Source organism: Balaenoptera musculus, chromosome 2, assembly GCF_009873245.2.
Source record: "Balaenoptera musculus isolate JJ_BM4_2016_0621 chromosome 2, mBalMus1.pri.v3, whole genome shotgun sequence".
Taxonomy (NCBI): Eukaryota; Metazoa; Chordata; class Mammalia; order Artiodactyla; family Balaenopteridae; genus Balaenoptera; species Balaenoptera musculus.
In genome coordinates this window covers 61,218,256-61,242,817 of record NC_045786.1, presented here as the reverse complement: position 1 = coordinate 61,242,817, position 24,562 = coordinate 61,218,256, and the positions used below count along the sequence as shown (strand labels likewise).

The 24,562-nt window shown below is 37.3% G+C and overlaps 1 protein-coding gene across 5 annotated transcripts in view; it reads right to left on the bottom strand.

Annotated features, from left to right (window-relative positions):
- Positions 1-24,240, bottom strand: part of NPTN (neuroplastin) — a 65,714-nt gene extending 41,474 nt beyond the window's left edge. For 2 of the 5 annotated variants that reach the window (XR_005018595.1, XR_005018596.1), the window contains exon 1: positions 23,975-24,229. Coding sequence is in view for 3 of the 5 variants with exons in the window: in XM_036841699.1 (XP_036697594.1) it covers positions 23,975-24,065 (91 nt within the window). In the remaining 2 variants the exon portion in view is untranslated. Of the gene's footprint in view, positions 1-23,974 lie in introns of all 5 variants that reach the window. The other 3 variants (XM_036841699.1, XM_036841698.1, XM_036841697.1) reach the window with 3 other exon arrangements.
- Between the last annotated feature and the right edge of the window lie 322 nt (positions 24,241-24,562).

The following is a 24,562-nucleotide window of genomic DNA, read 5'->3' as shown; positions in this document are numbered from 1 at the left end:
GCCACGGCCAAAAACAAAACAACAACAAAAAACTAAAAAAAAAAAAAATTATGTAATCCTTACCTATACCACTCAAAAGCCATGGGTAGTTACTAATCAAAAGTTAACCTCCGGGGCTTCCCTGGTGGCGCAGTGGTTGAGAATCTGCCTGCCAATGCAGGGGATACGGGTTCGAGCCCTGGTATGGGAAGATCCCACGTGCCGCGGAGCGGCTGGGCCCGTGAGCCACAATTACTGAGCCTGCGCGTCTGGAGCCTGTGCTCCGCAACAAGAGAGGCCGCAATAGTGAGAGGCCCGCGCACCGCGATGAAGAGTGGCCCCCGCTTGCCACAGCTAGAGAAAGCCCTCGCACAGAAACGAAGACCCAACACAGCCATAAATAAATAAATAAAAACAAATACTTTAAAAAAAAAAAAAGTTAACCTCCACTAATTACTTTTTCTGTGAATTTCACTTGTCTATAAATTCAATATAACTTTTGATAACAAACTCACTTTCTTGTCCCTGACAACATACCAACAATCAGGATTTAAATATTAAAAATAACACAAATTCAGCTCATTCTTCCAGAGGATAATACAATTCATCTCATTCTTTCATCCTCATATATCCCATGAGAATGACAATGAACACAAGTAGTTGGAGCTGACAGTCTGGATTTAACCTAGAAGACATTTTAACTGAAAGAGGTAGGAAGCCCCCTCTCCCAGCTTCTTTTAAACAGCCATTCCCAGAAGCCAGAGTCAAATACTTTGCACACAGGGAAATTCAATCTTTGAATCACATCCCAGGATGTTAGGTAATATAGTCAGTCCCAGTCTTCCCAGTTGATGAATTATTTCCAAAGCATAAATAGCTTATAGCGGAAACCACACTGGAAACTTTGTTATTATATATTAAAGGCAACACTTTCCTTAGATGGCAAAATCCTAGAGCAGTGATTCTTAAACTGTCATGCATTAGAACCACCTGTTAAAACACATACTGCTGGGCCCCATCCCTGGAGATTCTGATTCAGTAGGTCTGGAGTGGGGCCTGGGAATGTGCATTTGTAACAAGTTCTCAGGTAATGCTGGTATTGCTGGTTCACAGACCACACATTGACAACTAATGTATTAGAGAGTCTGAAACTGCTAAATTTTTAGCTTTTTCAAATAGAAGAGAATAGGAGAAAAGGAACCACACAGATGTTTCTGAAACCATATAAAGACTCTCCTAGCAGCTGAGTCTGTGATTCATAACCAAAAGAGGAAATGTGGCCAAAATGGTTGCTAAAAAACTGTCACTCACTATGACTTCATAATGACTTTTATCTTGTATTCGTTCAACTTATCTGTAAGTTGAGAGAAGGCTTTCAAATTCAATTCACCAGTTACTGAGGGCTTATTTACTAAGGACTGTGCACAGGGATAATTAAAATAAACTTTGCTCCTACAGGGACTCAACCTTGCAAAACATGAGACAGAAAAATAATTACAATACAATTGGCAATGGCCACTTTTACAACAGATGTGTAAAAGACAACAGAAACATATAAGAAATGATTTTGCTGGGGGGAGAGGGCTTATATACGCACAGAAACCTTATGCATAAAATCTGAGTGCAGGGACTTCCCTGGTGGTGCCGTGGTTAAGAATCCGCCTGCCAATACAGGGGACACAGGTTCGAGCCCTGGTCTGGGAAGATCCCACATGCTGCGGAGCAACTAAGCCCGTGCGCCACAACTACTGAGCCTGCGCTCTAGAGCCCGCGAGCCACAACTACTGAAGCCAGCGCTCCTAGAGCCCGTGCTCCACAACAAGAGAAGCCACCACAATAAGAAGCCCGCGCACCGAAATAAATAGCCCCCAATCACCGCAACTAGAGAAAGCCCGCGCACAGCAACGAAGACCCAATGCAGCCAAAAATAAATTAATTAACTAATTAATTTAAAAAAAATCTGAGTGCAGTCTTGTCAGTTGGGGAGATGGCCTTGCTCTAGGCAAGAGGAAACAGTGTTTGTTTTTTTTTTTTTTTTTGAGGAAACAGTTTTGAGCACAGTGTTGAGAAGTGCCAGAAATGATTAGTTCTAAATAAAGTTCAAAAAATTCAACATTTTTTGAGTGCTTTTATATGTCAAGCACTTGTTAAATGCTCATGCTATTCATAAAAATAAGACAGTCTATGGCCTCAACACCTCACAATTTAGGGAAAATGACAAGCATCCTCTGCAAGCTAAGCAGCTTGGAGTTCTTTCTATAGAATAAGTGATGTCATGGATCTGACTGGTGGCAGTATGAAGGATGGATGCAAATTGAGAAAGGAGTTAGGAAACTCATTCAATAATCCAAATGAAAAATGAGTCTGAACTACTTAAGAGTAGCTCTAGGAATGGTGAGAAGATGATGGATGTAAGACATGTTTACAGGATAGAATTAACTGAAATTATTGACCATGGAGTGGAGAGTGATGCTATAAACGGAATAAAGGAAGGCAGGCTGAGAATTGGCTTTGGAGGCACATACAGGATGGGCTATGGTGGTGAGATGTTCAGATGTAACCAAAAAATGTGGATCTGGTATTCAAGAGAGAAGCAGAGGCTAGAAATATGCACTTGGGAATTATCAGCTTAGGTGGAAGTTGAAGCTATGGGAGGAAATGAGATCACTCAGAGGATGAAAAAGGAACTGAGGATGGAACTTTCTGCATAATTATAGTTCTTTCCAAATGATTCACCAATGAATGTAATGCACTTTTATTAGAATAAAATACACCAAAATAGGAATTAATCCCTTCCTATATCTGGGCAACACTGAATAACATTAGGTAAACAATTTATTATTCTGTTTTGGGAGATTAAAAAGAAGGATCTTCACATGTTCTTGCTGTCAATGACTCAGATAGAAGGCACAGTATCCATGCCAGAATCTCCCAAAGCAACATTAGACTTTACTTGAGTAGACCATGTAATGCTATTAACCTTAACAAAGAATCCTTAACCTTTCATAAAAATAGCACCTATTTGGCTCCAAACATTATCTTGGGAAATGCTTTTTCTTTGAAAAAGCTAACGCTTAATCCCGACTAAATTTTCTCAACTTTTTAAAAAGGAAAACGTACAGAATCTCAGCCTAAAGCCCAAGGCTAACCAACTCTCACTCTGCACTCTGCAGTGGAGACTGAAATGAAACAAAGCCAATATGCCACAGACCAAGTGATTCCACAGGGGGAAAAAAAATCAACAAGAATTGTAGCTCCTATTTTACACTGTGATAAAAGTTTGTGAAGTCTGCAATGTTTATGTCCTTCTTCCTGCCTTCTGGTCCACTTCAATATTTCTGTAAATACTAACCAGATACGATTTTGGAAAATAAGGGAAGTGCCCAAGAGATTCTCCACTTCAACAATGGCACAGAATGGGAAATTTCCTTCCCCACTCTGGGCCCCAATGGTCTCTAAATTTAAAATTTTGAGGAAACTCAATAGAACTACACTGAGTTTTATTTTCAATTTTTTAAAAATGACTTATGAAAACAAATTTGACTCCTTTACCTACGCACCATATTAACAATGTGTTGAAATTGCAACTTTCCCACTATTTACATTGTTATGATGGCAAAATTATTTATATGAGTCCAAGGAATGTTTGGTTCTACACACTGTTCATGGAGATCTGTACTTCCTCCCAAATCTCAACAATTAATATAATTATAGTTCATTCCAGGAATTTCACTTGCTTCTCCAAGGGGGTTAGTAACATTAAGAAAGTTTTACATTTAAACAGGAGAGGAGAAAAAAGAAAGCCACTGGACAAATAATTCTTAAAGCAATAAGCAACTTCACCACCACCACCCATAAATGGGAATTTAACATACATTCAATCTGTTGTTAAAAAGAACTAAGATCCTTCTTGTGGAATTTAGTAAGCCTATCTAGAAACAGACTTTCAATAACACTTTCTTAAAATTAAATATACTTCCAGACAATGGAATAGTATTCACTGCTAAAAAGAAATGGGCTATCAAGCCAGGAAAAGACATGGAGGAACCTTAAGTGCACAAAGCAAATCTAAAAAAGGCTACATACTATATGATTCCAACTATATGACATTCTGGGAAAGGCAAAACTATGGAAATGGCAAAAAGATCACTGGTTGCCAGGGTTTAAGGGAGAGGTGGGATGAATAGGTGGACCTCAAAGAATGTTTAGGGCAGTGAAACTATTCTCTAGTAATAATGGTGGATATATGGCATTATACATTTGTCAAAACCCGTAGAAGGTACAACACCAAGAATGAACTCTAACGTAAACTATGGACTTCGGGTGATAATGATGTGTCAATGCAGGTTCATCAACTGTAACTAATGTACCACACTGGTAGGGATGGTGTTAGTGGAGGAGGCTGTAAGTGTGCGTGTGGGCAGGGGATATGTGGGAACTCTCTACTTTCTGCTCAATTTTGCTGTAAACCTAAAAGCACTCTAAAAAATAAAGTCTATTTAAAAAACTAAATATACTAACTGAAAATACTTATAATTATGTACTGAGATTTATTTGCCCTTGGGATTGAGTGTATCTGATTGCAGATAAAATTTTTAATGATACATAAATGCACAACTACCTTTGAGCAATGAGAATTCAGTTTTGCCCAACAAGCTAAGTAACACTCACCTATGTTGTGTTTCTGATGCAAGCACAGAAAACACAGGGCTCTTTTCTAGCCTATAAATCATCTTAAACCTTGAGATCACCCTGATCTCCACTAGGCTATCTTTATTAATGCCCTCCTAACTCCACTGAACAGAAATCTCCCAGCTTAAGGAAAAGAATCTTACCCAGTACAGGAAGAAGTTTCATATGTGTTCATCACATTAAGTACTCGAGGGCAGATATTACATTTATGGGTAAAGTAACCACATAATTTATCATCAAAACGAGAACACTTTTAAGAAGGAAAGGGATGTTATGAATAATTTTGTTGCAATAGGCACAAACAGAATTATGATCACCCTACTTCGGGAAACGTGGAGGTTGTGTTGTGTACGATCAAGCAATTAGAGTGGAGTTATCCCAGAGTAAAACTCTAGGTCAATTAACTTCCAATTCTAAACACAGTATATTTGTGATTTACAAACTTTTCCCAAGAACGTTGAGCAATAATTTTCTAAGAACCCTTTTGACTGTTAAATAGCTATGCCTCAAATTTAAATGTATCTAGTCCTACAAAAGCACCTCCAAATTCCTTGGTTTTTTTTTTCCTCTATCAAAACTGATAAATCCTCAACCCCATTCTCCTACCATTATTTGGTAGCTATACCACCCTTGGTTCAGATAATTTTCCCATTAACCAGAATCTCTTGCCTTACTGTAAAGTATGCAGTATATAATCAAACCCTACTACCTTGATTTCAAAAGACAGTATACAAAGATCAATGAACCCCAGTATTTGAAAAAGGTAGCTCTCTACTTAGTAGTCTGAAAGTATTATCATATCTAGCAAAATTATAAACCCTGCTACAGAATAGGCCAAGATTGACTCTCTAGAATGTTTTATCAGGTACTCTCTGATAGTGTTTCAAAAATGAATGCCAAACTGCATGGTAATAAAATGCTAGACATATCAATTTAAATTGTGACTTTAAAAAAAGTATAAGAATGTGTAGAGGGTCTTCCCTGGTGGCGCAGTGGTTAAGAATCTGCCTGCCAATGCAGGGGACACGGGTTCGAGCCCTGGTCCGGGAAGATGCAACATGCCACAGAGCAACTAAGCCTGTGTGCCACAACTACTGAGCCTGCGCTCTAGAGCCCACAAGCCACAACTACTGAGCCCGCACACCTAGAGCCCATGCTCCACAAGAGAAGCCTATGCACCACAACGAAGACCCAATGCAGCAATAAATAAATAAATAAATAAATTTCTTAAAATGAAATATTGTATAGAAATCGTTCCATTTAATAACAAGGGTTATATGTAACACTGTATATAACATATATATTAAAATATGAAACCTCAGTTCCCTTGTGTGTATAATTAGAAGATTGGAACAGATGATTTCTAAGGTCCTTTCAGCTCTAACATTCTGTAAATCTATATATTATAAATGCTCAATTAACTGAAATACAGTATTCTATAAATCCATGAAGATGCATGAGGCAATGTGTTTGTGAGAAAGAGTATATTTTAACAAATTATAAATCATCTAGAAACCAGGATACGTCTCTAATTTTGTATCCCCACAATTCCTTGCTATACATATTATACTCAATAATATTTGTTAAAAGAATGCTGAGAAACACAATTCTCATTAACCAAGGATTAAGCTTAAAACCCTTTCATTAAATTTCATCCTATTAACAACCTAAAATGTACTAGTGATTATGAGTACTTTATAATGAACAGTATAATAAATAAAACCATCTTTCTTTGACTAGGAGAGTTTTTCGTATCAGAGCCATCTTTCTGAATATCAAGAGAATCATAAATTCTAGGAGACTAGACTATGACATATTTGAATTTACCAGAGATTTCGTAGAAGTTACTTCTTATTAAAAAAAAAAAAATCAAATCCCTAATGTCAGTTTGTTTTCTTGCTATGCATCCATTAATACTAATAGGCAAGGAAATAAAAATTGAGTGTAAAACAGATTTCTGATTTGAAATTTTACTTTACATTAGAATGCAACTTTCCCATTCTTTTTCAAATTACGTAATGATTCTACCCATCATCAATTCTAAAAAAGAAGGAAGTTCAGATTCCCTGTAAACCTCCTAGAATCAAAAACAAACAGCCAAGAAATCTCTTTCTTTGAAAAGATAACCTTTAAGAAAAACATCTGTGGGGAAGGGGCAGGGAGTAGGACATTTTCTAACTATTATTATTTTTTTTTAAAAAGAACATTCCAAAAAGATTACTGAACGCATAACTGAACGTCTCTGAAACCAAATTATTATAACAGCAGCTAAGCTTTATTGATCATTCGTGTATGTCAGGCATAGTGCAAAGTATATTATATAATTTAATTCACTACCCCTTAAGGTTGTACTGTCATTCTACAGATGTGCAGAGGCAGGATGCACACCCTGGCAGTGATAATTCCAAAGCTCAAAACACTATACTATACTACACTACCTCACTAATAGCAATGTTTTGTTTACTATGGACAATTAGAACTAAATAATATCTTACATACATTATTTAATTCAAAAACATTTTATCTTAGAATGACTGTCACACAGCATGTTCTATTATACTTCTTTCTCATCACTGTTACCAGTTCAGGCTTTTATCACTACACCACCATCCCCAATTATCTAACTTACCTCTATGGAACTTCTGTGTGGGCCTGTGAGTTTAAAAAGTATTTGACATTACTAACTGTGACTTAACTGTTTTAAGCTGGCATTACTAACTAGTAAACTGGAACTTAGTAGTAGATCTCCAGTTCTTACTGGCAAATCTTCAAGGTGGTTGCTACCCCTAAGATTTTCTTCCCACCAAGCGATGAAACGTAATAGTACTTTCAATCCTTTTCCAAGCAGGGTCTCAATAGCACACCTCTGTTTTCTCCTATCGAGTGCATATTCCTGGATTTCAAAACTCAGGACAAATGACAGGTAGCTCTTTCTCACAAAGAAGCTGAGAAACCTTGCAATAAAAATTAGTTTACCAAGTCCATTTTGCATAGGATGATTATCTTTGTGCTATTTGATAGATTCTGCCTTAAAGGGATCATCTTTCTTCTGGTCTTATTTTCAACCGTGGACACATGTATTAGTATAAATATTTTAATCATCTACCTTGCAAAGTATCCACAAGACCTTTTTCAAGCAGATATCAAGACTGCCCAAGTGGACTGTGAACCAAAAACATCCTTGTGCAAAAACTTCAGAAGTAGGTCTACAAAGGGGTCATCCATTTCACTAATTTTAAAACCCTGCTCCTTAGGCCCTAAGGATTCTTTGGAACAATTAGAGGATTCCCTCTCCCCCAAACAGCTCTGCATTTATCTAAGTAACAAATTAAGATTTGACTTATTTTTTAAATAAAAAGAAAAAACTTTCTACTGCTATAGGTTGAAAGTTCCTAAATCTAATTCTTGCCCCAATCTAACACTTAGATATACCATGGTCCAAAGAGGCTGTAATGTAGTTTCGAACCCTCACCAGAATCCAAAATTCCTGATTCCTGTTCATTAATGTTCCGTCTACTAAAATCTGTTCCTTCCTCAATTCCTCAGGAAATCCCAATATTCAGTCAACAATCTAAATCTACTCTCTTCTTTCATAATTACTTCTCATTTGTACTCTTATCTTGTTTCAGGTCTTCATTATCTCATAACTCCACAATCAGGTAGTACCTCCACCTCCACAATGAGGTGGAGGATCAGGTTATATTACTTACCTACTGCCCCAAACACCAGCAAAAATTATTGCTGCTTCTTTTGAAAAGGGATAGCAAAATTGTATACAGAATGCTTTCATTAAAAATTAGTGGAGTGGTCCCAGGATTATTTACATGGCTAAATAGTAAATGTATAAACATTTAAGATTTCCACCAAAAAAATATGACTGAGGATAAAAATACAGCAATATATTGTTCTTTTTCCATTTAATGAAGCTTTTCCCTGTTTGGAATGAGAAAGGTCCTCTCAGTGTGCCAATTTCTATATCAAGAATTCAGTCATCAACATAATTCCCTTCAGTGACAGTAACAACAGATGTATCCTAGAGGCTCCATACACTTATATAAATGAAAATATCTGTCACTCCAATTACTATACTCAAAAAATGAAGGCTATAAATACCACGATGAATTATAACATAATTAATACTACTAGAGCATTACAGCCTGTAAATGACATGTCTACAAAGAACAAGCTTTGAAAAGATACACAACAAACTACTGACAGTGCTTATTCTGAGGAGTGGGAATTCAGGGGTAAAAGGGGGAACTTTAATATTTTACTTAAAACACCTAAGTATAATTTGAAATTATCATGTTAAGCAAGTCCTTTCCTAATTTTTTAAAATCCAGTAACTTTCCTTCTTTTTCAAAATTTTAAATTAAATAATTCCATGTCAAAATGTTGTTTAATCACTATCCAAGGCAGGAAGAGTCATCCCCTCTGCCTGCTAATACTGCCTCCTGTAGTTAGCTATATTTATTCTTTGAAAGTTCAACCTGATGAAAACTTCATTAAATTCTAGGCAGAGATAGCTGACAAGTTTATATATCTGGTTACCTCAGGCTCACCTGGTACTACTGGGCCTGTCAAGTTTTTCCAATGGTGTATTTTGAGAGTTTAAGACTCAATACAGTTCTTGAGCTTTTTCAGTGACAAATGGATAGTGTTGCAGAATGGTAAGGTGACACTCTTCAGACACTACTAAAAACACATTCCACTCAAATTCTTTCCCATTCTGACTTTAAATAGCTGGTAAAATATACATACCTTTTACTGAAATACAAATGCCAACAAGCTCGTACTTCTGGCTATTTCTGAGCAGTTTTCACTATAGCTTAATGCTGTTCCTAGAGTTAATAACTACTACTCTGTATACTCTAATGGGGTTTTTTTTCTTTAATGCTTATCAAAGTTTGCCCTTTCATCCTACAGCTGTAAAATCTGATTACCCCTAACACTACCCCCACCCCGTAAGTGAATTTTAATGTCTACCTGCCACGGAGTAGCAAATTATATCCTCCATGGGCATACATTTCAGAATGTTTCATGTGCACTCCACAGTAAGAGGTAGCCTTGCAGGGTTACATCTAAAGCACTAAAATTTACCAGCCCACACCAAGTACCTCACAGTTCACAATCAATATTCATTACTAGCTGCCTGCCTGGAATTCTTTCTGCCTTGATGTCCTCAGTTCCTTCAGGAATTAACTTCCTTTGTAACTAGGCCTCGAAGGCTAGCTAAGCTGCTTCTGAGAAATATGGACATTATGACCCTGTGGGGATTAAAATATTTAAAAAGCACGTTAGAAAAATCTCCATATAAAAAAAACCATTAAACAGCTACTAGGAAAAGCAAAAATACCCAGAAGTCATAATATGCAAACACACGAGCTCAAAAATATCAGTCAATTAAGCTAAATTTTGTCTATTAGAAGTATAATAGAATTTGCTACCTCTCTGCCCCTCAAAAGGATTCAAATAAAACAGGACAAAGAATTTAAAAGTGCCAAATGTTTATCTAGAAACAACTGAAGATACCAGAAAGGATAGGACCAAGTAAATATGGGTAAGAAGACACTAAAGTTGAGATAGGAGAAACTGGGGGTGGGGGGTTAGACCGTACAAAAATAATATATACATATCACCAAAACACAGGGCTCAAAATCATATTGTGGAGGAAAACAAAGATGAATAACAGAATCTGAGAATAGGAACAAAGAAATAAAGCACAGGTATTGCTTTAACCATTTAGATCAATTGTGCTAATTACTAAAGAAAAATGAAAGTTAAGAAAACAGTTTCTGCTGCTAAAGTACGAAAACAAGATGTACAACAAGATGTATATGCCTCTAAAGCATTTTACACGAACCAAGAAAACGTAAAGCTTTCAAAACATTCACTGGGCAATTGAAAGAAAATCATATACCAGAGTTTCCTAGTAAAAATCATGTTGCTAAATTTCTAACTCAAGTAACAACTATAAAAATATGTCACTTCTGGGCTTCCCTGGTGGCGCAGTGGTTGAGAGTCTGCCTGCCAATGCAGGGGACATGGGTTCGAGCCCTGGTCTGGGAAGATCCCACATGCCGCGGAGCAACTAGGCCCGTGAGCCACAACTACTGAGCCTGTGCTCCGCAACAAGAGAGGCCGCAATAGTGAGAGGCCCGCGCACCGCGATGAAGAGCGGCCCCCGCTCACCGCAACTAGAGAAAGCCCTAGCACAGAAACGAAGACCCAAAACAGCCAAAAATAAATAAATTAATTTTTAAAAAAGTCACTTCTATAGCATAATCTAATTTTGAAGATGCGATAAAGTACTGCAGTACTAGCAAAATTATCTGCTCCAACATTACTTCAAAAATAAATAAATATGCTAAATAAAGATCACTGCTCTGCTAAGATTGAAAGCTAACCTCAAAGACTAAGGAGGCTATTCTTCTGAAATAGTTTGGAATCCGTACATTTAGTGTTACAAGCGTCAGGCTCCAAATAGCTTAAAATGATCAGGCTCCAAATACCTTAAGTGGTAGGTAGGTTGTGCGTTAACCTAAAAATTTCATTTTAATTACTTCCTTGTTTCTGTTAAAATTAAGAAGCAACTAATATCCCGCATATTAGAGATTCCAAATTTCATAACCATTTCACTATAAGGCATAGCTAGCTTTCAAACAGATTAAAAAGTAAACCAAGATAACTGAAAGGATATTAGTGGCAGAGAGAAAATCTTATCAAACATGCATCTTGTGTCAGCTATCATGCTAGTTCATTTACGCATGCAATCTCATTCTAACCTGTGAAGGTGTGTATTATTCCAAATAAACAGATGAGGAAACAGAGTAAGAGGCTTGGCAAAAATCAAGACTCCAATCCAATCTCTTAGGCTTCAAAATCCATACCATAATTCTTTGGTGAAGAGCACACAAAATGCGGGCCCACTGACAGTTTTATTTGACCAGCACAGTATTTTTAAAAGCCCAGCTTTCAGTGTTTTCAGTCAAAGCACGCGTTATATTCTCCACTTTAGCAAATGGTACTTGCCTAGCTCCTATGGTAAACTAGTTTGCAATCCCTGCTTTAATGCATGTCAACAAAAAGAATAAAAACAAGTGAACAGCTGCTCTCCTTGCCTGTCCATTCCTAAAAGAGGTGTGGCTTTGACCAGGGGTTGTCCTGGGAACTAGGTGCTGTAATCCTTTATCAGAGGATACTTACAAGTGCAGACACAAAATGGAGATATTCTCAACAGGGGCTGCTCTGACTTTTATGGAGCATTCTGAAAATTTGTGGGTATATTTTTGGTTAACACAATGATTGGGATAGCATTACCAGCCTTTAGTGGGCTGGGACCAGGGTTCTTCAGTATCCCACAAAGTAGGAAAAGTCTTGCACAACAAAGAATTGTCCCTCTTCCTACACAACTTTCAAATGACATTCAAGATGAAAACTTGGTCTGAGCCTAGAACCTAACTCTGTTTTAAATACACCACAAAGTATTCTTGCATGGTTTTAATCATCATTCAACTTTCCAGGAATGCAGTTACTATGTAAAGTGAGGATAGATTGTTCTTTTGCTTCATTTGGAACTTTACCAAGAGTTGTTCACCTTTTCAGAAAATCACATTATCAACAGCAATGCCACCTGTGATATCTGAGTCACTATTACAGCACAACTAAGTCTGCACTTGTAGCTGTCACATTCCTGGTTTTTCTACATATGGACAAAAACAGCAGACTACTTCATTGTCTTCCTGTGCTCATGCCTGAGCATTTAGACTGAACTACTGAATAAATATTTTACCAAGTTATTTTCTCCTTTATATTACATTCAAGGGATTATATATATTTTCTTAATAATGTGTATGTATGTTAAAACACCTATGAATTTCACTTCAGGATAGCAAAAGCGAGTTACAAAAATGTGTTATAAAGAGAGGGTACAAGAAAGATACCTGACATTGCTTTCTGTCACACACCTGGGAGAGGGAGAGAAGGAGGATGAAGGGTAACACGGTGCCCCTGTAACTAGGTTTAACTTGAGAACAGTACTGGGAGGTACGTAACAAAGATTATAAAAAATTCAATATTGACCTTCCCTAGTAGAGGGAGATAATTCAGTGAAAAGGCTAGTCTGGTAACAACCATCTAAAATGCACATGTTATGATATGATATAGTCATAAAACCAACCCTGAAATAATCTTGCCCTTCTCACTAGAACTTTATTTTCCTCTTCACTTTCCTATGAACTACAAGAGTTGTAGTTAACCTATTAAAAGTAAACACTTTATAAGTACCAGGCCCTATAATTCAAAGTTATACATACATGCCACTCTACAGTAAAGCAGTTTATAAAGCACTTTCCATACATTATCATCTAATCTCATAAAAACCCTACAGATTAAGTATTATACTAATTTAAAAAAGAAAAACCATAGGAACTGAAATAGAAACAGAATTCAAGGCTACTGCCAAATCCAGCGCTCTCTCCATGCAACTACATTGCCCCACAAAACGACCTTTTGAACATAGTTTTTATTTACATTTTACATTTACAAGGGTAACAGACTGTATCAATTTACTTATCCAGTACTATTGTCTCCAACTCAGTTTAGGCATCAAATTTAAACTATACTAATTTTCTAGTTTCATAAAAACCATGAGTTATTTTTAATACTTCTTAAAACTGCCTTAAATATATTTCAAATAAATATGTTTAAGTATAGTTATGATTATGCTTTATGTTACTTAATATCATTCACCCTGGAGCCTATTACACTGTTCATTTCTTATTATTTTTATAGCCACCTCACCCCAGTCCACACCAAAAGAAGGTAGATCTCTTATACTGAATGACTGACACAATGACGTACCTCTGATCAAAGACCTTACAATAAATCTCATGAAACCATGATTTTTTCTTAGTACTGAAATTTAACAATAAAGAAATTACATCCCTCATTCACTTTCCCTGGCTCTCTAAATCGGGTGGTTATAATTAAGCAAGTTAAAATTATTCTGAACCCACTAGGAAGAAAAGGGTGTGGTCAGTCACATCTTCGTTCATTCCTTTTCTTCTTTCAAGACAAGAATGCAAATATGTTCCAAGCCCCTAAGCAAAAACTGAAAAAGGACAATCCTTGAACCAATAGCCCCAGAAACATCTCTATCATATACCCTCAGGCAATAGTGCCCTAAATTTTAAAATATTTTAGGTAAGGAGAGAAAAGGGGAATTGCTAAAAAAAAAAACAAAAAACAGCCTGAGGCCCTCTCCTCACACCCTTCTTGAAAATAGCTTTAATTTTTAGAGAATAAATGAAAAACTTACTCTGTCAAAGGTAAGGTAGCAGAATTGAAAAAAAAAAAAGCATATAGAAATGTGATGTAACCAGAATAAAATAATACTACCCTAAACTACACTTACTCATACAAAATTTGCAATATAACATGATTTTGCTCATATTAAATCTACTTTTTAAAGGTTTCTTTTAATACACAAAAACTCACCAAATTACAAGACTCTTTGTTAAGTTCTAAATGGAAGGTCAAAACAGCAAAAAAGACAGTCTTCTAGGATCACCAGATGTACGAAATAAAAATTCTTCGTTGTTTATCTGAAATTCAAATATAACTGGGTGTCCTGCATTTTACCTAGCAACCCGACAGTCTTCGAGCTAATTAAAGTGAGCTCCCATCTCTACCAAAGTATTGCAGCACCAGCTCCACTCATAAAACAGGCTGGGGCTTCTGTCACAGCAGTATTCTGACTGAGAAGCCTTAAGAGTTAGTCTGGAAGTGCTCATTTCCTGATGATAAGCCTTTCTTAATAGCTAAAATTTACCACACAAAAGAAAAGTCTAATTTCTAAGAGCCAAAGGTTAAACTTTTACTAGGTTCCATCCAGCCTAGTGAATGAACTCTTACAAAGCTTATGCTTCCGTGTGTGAAACAGAGATTGGAAAAATTTCAGTGTAGATTTTTGATAACTAAACAAAAAAGTTGCTTATGAAGTTTACAATAAACAGAATCCTGTTTAAAGTATTACAGGCAGGTCTTAAAAGCTACTTTAATGGATTCCAAAGTTAATCTACCATTTTTCTTGAATTCATAATCATAGAAATTTAGAGTTAGAAACAAACTAATTTCTGATCCTTAAAAACTTCTGGAACAGGAATTCCCTGGCAGTCCAGTGGTTAGGACTCTGCACTTTCACTGCTGAAGGCCTGGGTTCAATCCCTGGCCAGGGAACTAAGATCCCGCAAAGCTGAGTGGCGTAGCCAAAAAAAAAAAAAACTTCTGGAAAGCCCATCTCATTTCCTATTCATTCCCATAAAGGTTTTTTTCTCCTCTTGAGCTCCTAAACAAGTAACAGATATAACAGAAAGAGATACTATCTTGTTTTATGAGGTCCCTGTCAACCAGCTCTTTGCCCTACTTACAATGGCTCTAACTATGAGTGACTGCAAATAACTCTATTCTTCTACTAGTTTCATTTAAATCACCTTTTTAATACTAAACCTATGCTTTTCTTCCCAGTGGTCTAGGCCACTGCTCTTTGATACAGCCCATCCATCTTTGGAGACTGCCTAATTCCCTTACTTCATTTACACTGCTACCTTGAAGGTATTAATAGATAATCACATCCCCCTAGTGCTCCCTTTTCCTAATTTTAGCTCCTTCAGGCTTTTCTCCTAAGTCTCATGCTACCATCAATGTAGAACTATCTGCATCTTTTCCTAAATGTGGTTGGAAAGTGTTAGTAATTATTTCGAGTTCAATCCTAGTAAGAAAATGGAAACCATAATTTTGATATGTGATCACTATCTTCTTTGTCTAAGGGTAATTCAATGACAGTTCACTGCAAGTTATCTGAAACCTCTTTACACTTGCTCTTTTCCAGCTTCCTGGTTTGCATTAAGGCCATTTATTTCATCTTCCTTGATGAATTATTTGAGATTCAGCATAAACGATATTAATTTCCATGCTGGAGCTGCTTAGCTATTTTTTCCAGGTGCTCCACAATGGTTTCCAACCTGTTAAACTTGTATAATCAAAAAATCTTAAATTAAATTTAACATATTCATTCAATCTATGGATTGAAAATTATTTCACAGATAGTTGCCAACACAGTACAGGACATCTTGCCTTTTTTTCCTTCAAGAAGCAATGTCTAAAAATAAGAAAATAAACTTGCTACTCTAGGATCTTAAACAGGAAAGGCAAATGACTCTTCAGTGATGGTTCTGCTTTCTGTCTCTTCCCTTGGCCAGTGTTCAAGTTATTCTGTACTCACCAGAAATGTGCCTCAGACACAGCATCAGAGTAAGCATTCAGCTCAGAATAAATTGTAGTGCTCCCAGTCCTGTACTCAAGCAATAACTCAAAGGTAGGGCTAGGGAATAATGACTATAAGCGCTAATTTAAAAGAAAGGACAACTAAACATACTGGGAAACTTGTGCTTTGATTATGATATTCAAATTATTGTAGCTTTCCCTTTTTCTGAAATTCAAATGGAGAGGGGGAATCAATATTGTATAAGTAATGGGTAACATATTAATTAAACAATGCTATATTTTCTTTACTAATGATGACTAATAACAGTACATGTTGATATTACTGATAAATGCCTCGTTCAAGTCCTTATGTTTACAAAAACCATCATATTGCTTCAGACTACATAGTATATAAAAATAAAACAAAACTACTCCATACTTGAAAATGCTCTGTTTTTCAAACATGAGTCTCATAGCCTGTTAATGAATTACGAAATCAATTTAGAAGGTCACAATGGTTTCCTTCAAATACATTAGAGTAAGGAAAGGTATTATTTCACAAAACGTTACATATTTCTGCATATACTTAGTCACAAATAAAGTCTATTTCTTTATCTGGGTCAAGACAAAAGTTTGAAAGCCTTTTGCTAAAGGGCTTTTATATTTTTAAAGTCATTACAACATAATTACATATGAACCAAATTATTTCTATTTTACTAATGTAAGTTAATCCCTAACTACATTTCAGCACCTAGAAAATTTTAGTTTGTAATGTTAATTTTTCAGGTTATTTTTAAATTAATAAGCAGCAAGGATGTGCCTAATAACTGTTGACACTACATGATTATATGGGAGTTTTTACATTATTCATTCTACTTTCTAATGTTTGAAATTCTAACAAAATGTAAAAAAGAAAAAATAGGAAATGGACCTACCCAATAAGGTAGTATAACAAATAAATTTATAAACTGAGACTTTGACACTCTGTTTCTAAGGAATATCAATCTACAAACTTGCTCAGATTTAATTCAGGTAACACGTGGGTTGCCCTGTTCAACTATAATGGACAGGTTTAAAGGTCTTTAACAAATGCATAGGGACAGGAGAAATTAATTCATAAACAGAAAGCAAAACTCCTCAAAGGATAACATAAAAATACAATTAGTTAAGTGTGCTTCACTACCTCTTCAACAGTCAACTACTTTTCAACCAACAAAGAGAACACAAAGTATCTACCTACCTGGCAGTGATTTTCATCCCTTAATTGTTTAATTCACACTGGCAATTTTCCTAGCAAGCTTAATATGCGATCTCTATAACAGACACCATTCTGCCTTCTTTGAAACATGAACTACAAGTGTTGTGTGAAGTAGGTTTACAGGCAGTTGGATTTCAAAACAGTGCATGCCCTCAAAGTCAATTTTCCTTAATTCCAAAAAGTTAGTTTCGAAAAATTTATTAAAACAAAGTATTCTCTCTCTAGGCCTTTTAACCATTAGAAGCAGTACCTAAACTGTAAGGTCCATAGCACTGTGTAATTTTAGAACTGGAAGGGAATTTACACATCATGTAGTCTAGTGGTTTACAAATACTATCATCAGGAAGAAAAGAAGAACAGATGACATAATTTATATATGCAAGCACACTCTCTTTTTTTAAAATGTATCTTACTGCATATGGAACATTTTGCCTTGTCAGTATTCTGTCAGAAAGGACTTGACATTTTGTCTTGTATTTTATATTTAATCACTTCTAGAATGTGAGTATACATTTGGATAGTATTAAAACTATGGGTGCAATTTGGAACTTTATGTTTTCTAATAATAGAGCCTTACATAATATATCGAATCCTGACACCTTCCGAGTGATCTCAAATCATCTCATTATATTTCACTGTCTAGTCAATTTGAAGCAATACTTAGGTGTAACAATGATATAAATCAAGACAAAGCAAAGGGAAGCAAAGCATATCCAAATTGACATACTTCTGGAAAAAACCATAAAGCATATACCATAAGGTTCCAGTAAATAAGATTATTTAGAAAGAAGGTTAGTCTTAAAACATTCTATAATTGTTTCCAGAAATGCAAAAGAATACCATTCAGTACTTTTTAGTACAAGGAACTTAACACAATATGTTTCCATCAAAGCCGGCCACAGCTTTAATGAAGAGATAAGACTAGGTTTTTAAAATTTGAAACACAACGAAAACAAGAAACAAAAAAAACAGTAGATGTGTGAGGAACATCAAATAAATCTACCACTAACTTACTGTATGCAAATAAATGTAGATACCTAGGGGAATCTTTAAGTAACTAGTAAACTCCCGTTTCCACACAGACCAATTAAAAGTTCTCAACGATAACGAAAAAGTAATCTCAAGTTAATTAAGTTTGATTAATAAATGTCTATTTTTGCACACACACAAAAGCAAGCAACAACAAAAAAAATTAGGCCTACTTTCAATTTTAGACAACATAGTAAACTGGAATTGTACAAATCCTGACTCTTGAATAAACCTGAAAAACATACAATTTACTTGTGTATTCAATTTTTTAATGTAAACATCAATACCTTTTGGAATAATGTTTTTACATAGCATCAGTACAATATTTTACTTTAAATTCAGTGAGAAGTTTACTTCTATATATATAAGCCTATAAAATGCAACAGTTTATATTCAACTAGTTTTACTGGAGAAGTTTCCTGCTTTCACAACGCTAATCCCTACCAACTAAAATTAGGAATTCCGGGGGAAAAAAATCCACAAGAACCTCACAATTTAAAAATGCATTATCTAAGGTGCTTAAAATTAAGCTCCATATCATCAATGGCATTTACAAAAATTCATGTAAAATGACAGTGTTTTGTTTAAAGAGGAACACTGAAAGCAAGGCCAACTGTTCACAGGTGGTGATTTTGCATCATTACATATTTTAATTTTGATGTTCGGATTTACTTTAGAGGACCCTGGTCTATTTATTCTTTCTAACAGATTCTATTTTTCCAGATGCTTGTCAAAGGAAGATTCATTCCTCATTCTTGCCTCCTGTTTTTCTCCTTGTACTATTACTATAGCCTTTCTTCTGTCTTTTCTCTTAGAACTTCATTCTCTACTTCTGACCCTGTCCAGACTGTGCTCACTGTAAACAAACTGAATAGAATGCCTCAGAAATTTTTTCACACAATTCACTTCTTCCAAAATTTCTTTGCATAATTTTATTCAAGCTTTTATTGAACATCTCCTGTGTGATATCCACAAGAGTCTCATTCATTATTTTCCTACATGCTTCATTTGTATAGATATTAACACCTTATCTCCTTCCCAAATTGTCTTGAAAAAACACCTTTACATAGACCCAGCAAAATTTCAGATTCTAAATATGAAAAAACATCTTACTTTGAAAAAGTCGCTCAAACTAAATAAATGAAAAACAATGTCCAAATTGACAGAGCACTTTTCTAGTCATATCTGATCATCTCTGCAGGCCCAGTTAAATATTTACTTTTATTAAAAAAATAAAAATAAAGACAATACAATTACATTTTGTCTTTTATTAATGTCTAAAGGTATATTCCACAGGAGGAGAAAATGTTTCACATCAAAACTCTATTAATGAGAAAAATCAAGGGATTCCTTCAAGACAAAACAGTCTAATTTTTCATGAGAATCTGTATAACTCACACAAAGTCAGACCTGTAATGAACTTCAACTTTAATTTATGGTAAATCTTTGGACTGTAGGGTACATTTACATATAAAGGCTTTTATTGCCTTTTATTGTTTTAAACCTTGGTATACTAACACGTTAAGCTCTGTTACGTCTGACAACACAAAAACCTACCTGCCTCTTTTTCTAATTTGGATCCAGAAATCTTGAAAAACAAAGACTAGAGCCCAGGAACAGATCCTGATGTTGTAACATGGCCTTACCACCCTGGTCCCCTGACCAATTTCTCATGCCTGGGTGCTTCATTACATCAGTAGTGACACTGTTGTCAGTTGCCTGAGAGTCTGGAGGCTTATGATCTCCTTAGGAAATGTTAATAAATTCCAAGGCAAATAGTTTCTTCTGGTCATTTAAAATCTTATTTGGACTATTATGTTAAGATTTGCTGCCTGATATTTGGCATGTCATTTGTGCCACAGTTGCTATAGATAACACGTCTTCCACTGCTCATTTTAGTTCACCCAAAGGAGAGATGCACTATCAATAGCAAACGTCTAAAAACATACTCAGGGAGAGAAACTGCCAAACCACTGAAGCAAACAGCACTTGACAGAAAAGAAAAAGATTCATGAATCATCTAATGCAAATACTGGCACTGTTACAAAGCACAATGTTCACAACTATCTAGTATCACCCAAGCAAAATGGTTTCTTAAAATTTAGATCATTAATAAACTCATTTTAGATTATTCGACTCATCTTCTCCCCCTAAACAGTGTTGTCTATTTTTATATTTTCAGTATGAATATATTATATTTTTACACTCCACATTCATTCATCAGTTAACATCTCCAACACTTCACTGTGTGCCAGGCACTACATTCTATTTCTCTTAATCACAACAATGAGATGCTATGAAAAGGTGCTACCTAGCCATGAAAAGATATTTAGTTCACTGAAAGAGAAAGAAAACCATGAAATCTCCCAGACAATGAAATGGAAGTATGAACTTCCTCACCAGAATCTACAATTGCAGAGGCAGCACAGCTGGTCACTTTTATAAAAAGGTTACATGAGCAAAAAGCACAAATCTGGGGCCTTCAAATGGCCTACTTAACTTTTTTCAAGATGACAGTGAGCAGCATTAACAATTAAATGCTTGATATATACATGAAGAAAAATAATTAATAATGGTATTTTTAAAGGATAATAATAGCAATAGATAACATTTACTCACTATAGTAAACATTTAGTACATATAGTATTGTTATGCTACATATAGTAATGTAGCATATGTTACATATAGTAACATATGTTACATATAGTAACAAGTGTTACATATAGTGAAAATTTACTCCCTACTGAGACTCACTATATGCCAGGCAGAAACCTAAGTGCTTTATGGTCATTGTCTCATTTAATTCTCACATCATCCCTAGGGGATTGGCATTATTATAAACCCCATTTTACAGATGATAAAACTGAGACTTGGAAGTATTAAGCATCTTACTCAAGGTCATTCAGCTTACCAAGAGATGGGACTCAAACCCAGGTCTATCAGGATCCAAAGTCTGTGCTCTTGATCATCATATAATACTGTCTAGTTTACACTTATTCAATTTTAATTTCAGTCAAAAGCTTTCAAAGTCTTACCAGGAAGGTTATATTTTAGGACAGGTTTCTTCCTTTAAAATGACACGTTAAATAGGATTTTACTTGAAACTATGGTCCTACAAGTCTAACTATTTGGATGGGAAACAAGTTCTATCTGAATGAGAAATCCTGAATCTCTATGGTAATGGGTCACAGCTAGAAGAGACCTTGAGTCATCTAGTCCAAATATAACGAAAAACATCTATACTCAGTCTAAACTACCACATACTCAATCCAGAAATACTTCGGTTTGGGGACGTTTTTTAAAAAGTCATCATTTTAAATAGATAATCCAACTTTTCAAGATCATCCAGAGCATAGTATCCATTTCTGAAAAACACTATAAGAAAATACAAACTCCATGACATGAGGTCAGACGATTGTAGAGCTATTACCAATTGAAAGCTTTAATCTTACAGACATGCTATAAAAAGCTATAAAATGGCATCCTTACCTACATGGACTCAAACTCAAAAAAATAGCCATTTCTTCCTTGAATTAAATTTACATTCATTTGGGTCAATTACAAGCTCAGCTTCACCTCACCAGTCATGTCATGTGACTGAATTCAAGCTCATTTCAAGGAAAAGGCTGCACTATGCTGTATTTAGAACACATATCACTGAGAATAGCCAGATGAGTCTTTGTAGGCCCATCCAAAAACCTTGCTTTAGTTGCTAAGAAACTACAATTTCACCGTATTATAAATTTTTGAAGAAGCTATGCCAGCACAGAGATTAAACATGTTAAGATCAAAAATCTCTCACCTACTGTGCCAAATGAAACCTTGCTTTTTACACAAATTGAATAGCTGAAATTAGTATTAGGCTTAAGTCATATTGTTAACACAGACTAAAAACTGGTAAGACAAATCAAAATAACTCTACCTTGCCTTCCTTAGTGGCCTCATGCTTGGGAGGAAAATAGGGAAAATACCCAATATGCTTCGTATATTCAATGCTAGAGACAGAAAAATGTTTCCTTCCTGACCCCTGCAGTGATAATTCAAGGCCATGAAGCATACATAAGATTTTATTTATACAATTTGGTATGACAAACACTTACATTTAACTGATGCTTTTTCGATCTTTACTGATATATTTTCACTGTAATCTTCAGCATTTTAAGCCTAGATTCTCCTTAGAATGCTTAACTCCATTCGCTCTTTTTTTTTTTAATGAAAGCCATTTTAATTTCAGCTATTGCAAGAGTAATTTTAAATTGTTCTAGCATAACAACAAAGAAACACCGAAGAATTAACAAAAGAATTTATAGTTCACTCTTCAGTACAGTCATGTATGAGTTCACCCTCATAAATTTTTTCCTATTAAACCTCTTAAAGGTTGTTTCCACAAGAGCAGAAACGGGTTCACAATACTTCTCATCTCATCTCTGAAAGATCAATTCAGCAGCTGAATTGTAACACATACCTTTAACAATCGGAATCTTTTTTTGTCTAGATACCCCCTCACCATGCTTCCCCACCATTTCTCCATCTTCTCTAAAGAGCTTCAGTTCAAAACCCAATTCTCTCCTTTCCACTGTACCCTGCACACATCCCAGGGACTACTTTTATGTTCCTCAGAAATAATGTCTCTTCTGTCTTGAAACTTTTCGATCTTAAAAACCTACTTCCTCCATCTCTCTCTCTCTCCAGTGACTGCTCTCAATCCCACCACTGCAGTTTCAGCTGCGTGTCCCTGCCTTCCCAAAGGCCCCAACCAATATCAAACAGCACTTGCCAAAACTCAGCTCCTCCCTTCCCTAATATATCCTCCACACTGCAAACCAACATTACACCCCCGGCTTCCTGCATTTTACTCCCTTCCCTTATTTTCTGTCTTCCCCCACCCCCATCTCTATAGCCAGAAACCCTTATTTCTATAATAAATAATTCGCCCCTACCTCAGTTTCAACCTTTTCTCCCCATCCTCTGCTCCTTTCTCCTCTCCTTATTTAGAAACTCCTTTTTGCTCTCCCAATCACTACCCTGGAATGCCCAACACTCCACCCTCCTTAGTAAACCCAGTTCTCTTCCCCCATCTCGTTTAGAGCCACCGCTGCTCCTCTTTCCAGATCCCCTACTGCAGTCAACCCACTATCTTGGCTTTCCACCCACCTTCCCTCCACCTCCACAGCCAAGGCTCCCTGATTCTTTACCCCCTCCTTAAGGCTCTAGTACTCTGTTCAGTATTCTTCAGTACTCCCTTCCCCCCACGTCTCTCTTATTTTTTAAGGATATCACCAGTCTTACGGGGCCCCAGTAGAACCCTGGACGACCCCAGGGACCCCAGTGTTCTCTTGGGGAGCCTGACACCACTCTCCGTCACCTTAAACACAAATGCCTGTCTTGTGCCGCCTTTAAACGCTGCGCCCCCTCCTCGCCGCCCCCGCTACGCCAGCTCCTCACGTCGGCTTCCTCGGGGTCCCCTCCCCGACTCGGAGCGACAAGCCCCACGACGTGGAGCCTCTAAGTCAACAACACCTCAGGCTCTTATCGGACGCCCCCACCTCTCGGATAGGCGCCTCCGGTTCTCACACCCGCGCCTCTTCGAACTCCCGACCGGCATCTGCTCCTCTCGGGCCCGCAGCCCCCCACACTCCGACCGCCGGCCCCCCTCCCCTGGCTCCACCACCTCCTCGGACCCCGAATGGCCCTCTCCGGCCGCCAGCTTCCCTCAGCCCCCGCCCGGCCCGCCCCCGGCGCCCCGCTTACCGTTCTGAGCGGCGCCTGGCCCTGGGAAGAGGGAGCCAGAGACCAGCAACAGCGAGAGGGCCAGGGCGCTGGGGAGCGACGAGCCCGACATTCTCCCTGCAGAAGACCGAACAGCGAACGGGCCGAGGCCGGAGCCGGGGCCGGGGAAGGGAGGGGAGGGAGGGAGGGGGCGGGCGAGCGCGCGAGGGAGAGAGCGAGGGAGGTAGCCGTGGCTCAGCTCCGTCCTTCCCCGTCCTCCTCCTACCGCCGCAGCGCCCAAGCCTCGCGAGACCTTCGCTCCCGGCCGTGGGCGGCTGAGGAGCAACGGCGTCAAGGCTCGCGAGAAGAGGCGGTCTCAATCGATCCTCCTGCCCCTCGGACTCCGCGTTCCCGCCCCTGCAGAGGCTGATTGGCCTAGCGCGAGATAGGTCACGTGCCGGGGGAGCGTCTGGCCACGTGACGGGGAGAGGCGGAGCTCTTCTTCTCGGCCCTGGGGAACGGAGAAGTCTGCGGTCTGTTTATTCCTCTGTGAATGCGGGGAGCGCACATAAGAGGAAGCTTTGGGAATACATTTCTCCGCCCATCCTGCCTTTCAGTTGTTGGAGCTCT